Source organism: Oncorhynchus gorbuscha, linkage group LG12 (genome assembly GCF_021184085.1).
Source record: "Oncorhynchus gorbuscha isolate QuinsamMale2020 ecotype Even-year linkage group LG12, OgorEven_v1.0, whole genome shotgun sequence".
Classification (NCBI taxonomy): domain Eukaryota; kingdom Metazoa; phylum Chordata; class Actinopteri; order Salmoniformes; family Salmonidae; genus Oncorhynchus; species Oncorhynchus gorbuscha.
Window position 1 is genome coordinate 33,296,589 of NC_060184.1, and position 5,000 is coordinate 33,301,588.

At 47.0% G+C, this 5,000-nt stretch overlaps 1 protein-coding gene across 15 annotated transcripts in view; it reads right to left on the reverse strand.

Annotated features, from left to right (window-relative positions):
* LOC123990901 (gephyrin) overlaps positions 1-5,000 on the reverse strand; it is a 148,659-nt gene that overhangs the window by 62,770 nt on the left and 80,889 nt on the right. For 12 of the 15 annotated variants that reach the window (XM_046291908.1, XM_046291905.1, XM_046291907.1 and 9 more), the window contains exons 7-8: positions 1,949-2,236; positions 358-492 (exon numbers count right to left, since the gene is read on the reverse strand). In XM_046291908.1, coding sequence (XP_046147864.1) covers positions 358-492; positions 1,949-2,236 — 423 coding nt within the window. The remainder of the gene's footprint in view (positions 1-357; positions 493-1,948; positions 2,237-5,000) is intronic. The other 3 variants (XM_046291900.1, XM_046291911.1, XM_046291904.1) reach the window with 1 other exon arrangement.

Genomic DNA, 5,000 nt, shown 5'->3' on the forward strand with positions numbered 1-5,000 from the left:
GCACACATAAACACACAGCCACTACCATACTAGCCACAGCAGGGGCCCTTTCACACACACTTTGGTTTGGCATAGCACCGTGATCAAATCAAATGAAATCACATTGTGTTGGTACACATACACATATCATTAGAGGATGTTATCGCGGGTGTAGCGAAATGCTTGTGAAAGAATTGCTTAGGAGCTAGAAGCAGAGCCATGTCTGTCGGCGCCATCTTCATATGATGACCGATAGACGCTGAAGAGAACACTTTGGCAGAAAAATGGCATCTGTGTGTCTGTCTATGGTATGACTGTGTGTGTGTGTGTGTGTGTACGTCTGTCCATACATATGTGTGTGTGGGTGTAAGGCCTTACTTTGGGCGTGGGGCAGGAGGCGGTGGAGAGGCGCGAGGTGGCCTGGGCACGGGGCGACTCAGAGGGCGTGGTGCTCAGAGAGGCTGTGTCTCTGGGGAGGACCTGGACACCCCTGGAGATGATGCTATCTGGGATCTACACACACCAACACACAGACAGAAAGAACAAGAGACACACACACACACTCAAATAATGGCCCATTATGACTGTAGAATTTTTTATTACATAGCATGCTACACATTAGATAGATATTAGATAGCATGCTACACATTAGATATATATTAGATAGGATGCTACACATTAGATATTAGATAGCGTGCTTCACATCTGACCCTTTAACGTTGACTACCTTCACTATAGCACAGCATCTTGTGCCTCAGTGCTCATTATAGGCAGTGCATATTTGACCAGGAGAAAATAAATAGCGGCAGTACGCTAACCCAATGTTAACTTTCATGCCTGCCCCTAACCTTAACCTCACATAAATGACAGCTAAACTTAACCTTAACCTAACCTTCCTTCCTAAAGCAAACCTTAATACATTTGGACCCCCATGCCTAAACTAAACCAGTGGAATAAACACTGTAAACCTTACCAGACATCTTCTATAGCCAAGAGCCACTGAGACACTTCTAAGTGTGATGATATTACAGTAATGAATGGATCATGAATGAAACTGGGCAATATGGACGGTATTATATGATTTTCAGGATGATATGAGGATGGATTATAGAGCACAGAGATGAATCAGGACGTAACTATATGTAATAGACATGAAGGTGGTTCACCGGACACAGAGTAAGTCTAGTCCTGGACGAAAAAGCAAAGTCAATGGACAATCTTCATTGAACGTGCTTTTTAGTCCATGACTACGATTCATCTGTGTCCAGGAAACATGGATTGCATGTAATCTTACCAATGAATGTCCATGATTGGACAATGAGAAAAATGCCGGGATGGAGCCGGGACTTGACCAAAACCTTTTACCATGACATTAGGACCACAGAGCTATAAGTCAACTCTGATGTTGGACGGGACAGGAAAATGAAAACGGACAACTGTCACTTCAATGGACGATGAATGACACACGCACACACACACACACGCACACACACACACACACACACACACACACACACACACACACACACACACACACACACACACACACACACACACACACACACACACACACACACACACACACACACACACACACACACACACACACACACACACACACACACACACACACACACACACACACACATCTGAAAAGCGTTACATGTGTACAGAATGATTATGAGAATGTTGTATGAAATAATAATGATGACATGGAGGGTGGTGTACTCATAGGAATATACTGTACACACTGTACGTCTCGATTCGCCACCCTTTTCCCAGTGTGCATTTGTCCACTTCCCATCACGGATTCATGGTTGAATCCTCCTCTAGCCAATGCTTACACCAATCCAATGTTTTTAAATCTAGGAGAGGAGTCTTGCGAGTGCACAAAAAAAGTGGTGAATCGGAATGTAGACATTGCACATGAAGTTTTGATCAAAGTTCTGCCAGATTCCCGTTCCCTTACCTCCCCATTGGTTACCTTGGCGGCGATGGAGGCGGCGGTGATGTGCGAGGACGAGGAGTCCTCAGTGGACGCCACACCGCTGTCCTTCTTCTCATCGTCCTCCTCCTCGCACTGCACGCCCTTGTCCTCCGTCTGGCGCCGCGGCGAGCTATTGGGGGGCGGTGAGAGGGGAGGCGGGGGCGAGGGGAGGTCCTCCAGCTCGTCCACTGCCTCCTTCACCTTGACCACGGCATCCCGGAGCAGGTCAATGGCGTGGGGCAGCGCGGGCAGGATGAACTGGAAACACTCCTATTGGAGGAGAGGTTAGAGGTCAGGAGGAGAGTTAGGGGTTAATACAACAGGTTCATGTTGTGGGATAGCACAGGCAGGATGGACTGGAAGGAGGGGAGAGGGTCTGAGATTAGAGGTCATGGAGAGAGGGGTTAATATAGCTGATCAACAGCATAATAGTAGGGTAACTATATCAAGTCTGTCCTGCCTATGACTCGGACTGCAGGATCATCTCGGCTCTTGTTCATAGAAAGCTAGCAAGCTACGATAGTGGGTTGAACTCCTGAAGGGATCACATGCACATATTAAAAATGGATTCACTTGCTTTGGATAAAATCTTGTGCTAAGTGGTAGTAGTACATATAGTAGGTTGGTAAACTGGGGACTAAGCAAGGACTGTACAGACCAGACCAGACCCAGAACCAGACCCTGATAGATCAGACCCATACCAGAACCAGACCAGATCAGACAGAGATCAGACCAGAACCTGACCAGCACTAGGTTTCCCAAAATTATCGTAGCACTAAAATCACCTTTCGTCCATTTAGTTTCAATGGAATAAAGATGATCTTACTGCTATGATGCTTTTGGGAAACCCAGCCCTGACCCTGACCCAGATCAGACCAGCCCTGACCCAGAACAGACCAGCCCTGACCCAGATCCACCCCAGATACAGACCCTGGCCCAGATCAGACCATCCCCAGATACAGACCAGATCAGACCCCGGACCCAGATCAGACCAGCCCTGACCCTAACCTAGATCAGACAGGCCCTGACCCTAACCCAGATCAGACCAGCCCTGACCCTAATCCAGATCAGACCAGCCCCAGATACAGACCAGATCAGACCCTGACCCAGATCAGACCAGCCCTGACTCTGACCCAGACCAGCCCTGACCCTGACCCAGATCAGACCAGCCCCAGATACAGACCAGATCCTGACCCAGATCAGACCAGCCCTGACTCTGACCCAGATCAGACCAGCCCAGCCCTGACTCTGACCCAGATACAGACCAGATCCTGACCCAGATCAGACCAGCCCTGACCCTGACCCAGGTCAGCCCCAGATACAGACCAGATCAGACCCTGACCCAGACCAAAGCCAGACCAGACCAAGACCAGACCCAGACCAAACCAAGATTAGACCAGACCAGATCGGACCCAGACCAAAACAAGATCAGACCAGACTGAATCAGACCCAGACCAAACCAAGATCAGACCAGATCAGACCCAGACCAAACCAAGATTGACCAGACCAGATCAGGCCCAGACCCAGACCAGACCCAGACCAGACCAGACCTAGACCAGTTTAGACCAGACCCAGACCATACCCAGACCAGTCAAGACCAGACCCAGACCAGGCTTTCTAATGCAGCTACCACTCCTTTCTAACTCACTCCAGAGTAGTTCATTTTTAAAATGTTATTTAACTAGGCAAGTCAGCCAAGAACAAATTCTTATTTACAATGACGGCCTACCAAAAGGCAAAATTCCTCCTGCGGGGACAGGGGCTAAAACATGTCAAATAAAATAGGACAAAACACACGTCACGACAAGAGAGACACCACAAAACTACATAAAGAGAGTCTTAAGACAACAACACAGCATGGCAACAGCATGGTAGCAACACAAAACATGGTACAAACGTTATTGGGCACAGACAACAGCACGTAGGGCAAGAAGGTAGGGACAACAATACATCACGCAAAGCAGCCACAACTGTCAGTAAGAGTGTCCATCATTGAGTCTTTGATTGGAGAGATAAAATGGTCCAGTTTGAGTGTTTTTTGCAGCTCGTTCGCTAGCTGCAGTGAATTGAAAAGAGGAGTGACCCATGGATGTGTGTGCTTTGGGGAGCTTTAACAGAATGTGACTGGCAGAATGGGCGTTGTATGTGGACGATGAGGGCTGCAGTAGATATCTCAGATAGGGGAGAGTGAGGCCTAAGAGGGTTTTATAAATAAGCATCAACCAGTGGGTATTGCGACAGGTATACAGAGATGACCAGTTTACAGAGGAGTATAGAGTGCAGTAAATTGTCTTATAAGGAGCGTTGGTGGCAAATCTGATGGCCGAACGGTAAAGAACATCTAAGCACCCGAGAGCACTCTTACCTGACAATATATAAATTACGTGTCCTTAATCTAGCAAGGGGAGGATGGTCATCTGAATCAAGGTTAGTTTGGCAGCTGGGGTGAAAGAGGAGCGATTACGATAGAGGAAACCAAGTCTAGATTTCACCTTATCATGCAGCTTTGATATGTGCTGAGAGAAGGACAGTGTACCATCTAACCATACTCCCAAGTTCTCTCCCCACAGGTGTGATTACTACCTCTGAGATTTTTGCAAGCTCTAAAATCTCAGAGGTAGTAATCACACCGGTGGGGAGAGGGGCATTCTTTTTTACCGAACCACATGACACTTGTTTTGGAGGTGTTCAGAACAAGGTTAAGGGCAGAGAAAGCTAGTTGGACACTAAGAAAGCTTTGTTGTAGAGCGTTTAACATAAAATCCGGGGAGGGGCCAGCTGAGTATAAGACTGTAACATCTGCATATACAGTGCCTTGCGAAAGTATCGGCCCCCTTGAACTTTGCGACCTTTTACCACATTTCAGGCTTCAAACATAAAGATATAAAACTGTATTTTTTTGTGAAGAATCAACAACAAGTGGGACACAATCATGAAGTGGAACGACATTTATTGGATATTTCAAACTTTTTTAACAAATCAAAAACTGAAAAATTGGGCGTGCAAAATGATTCAGCCCATCAAGAGTATGATG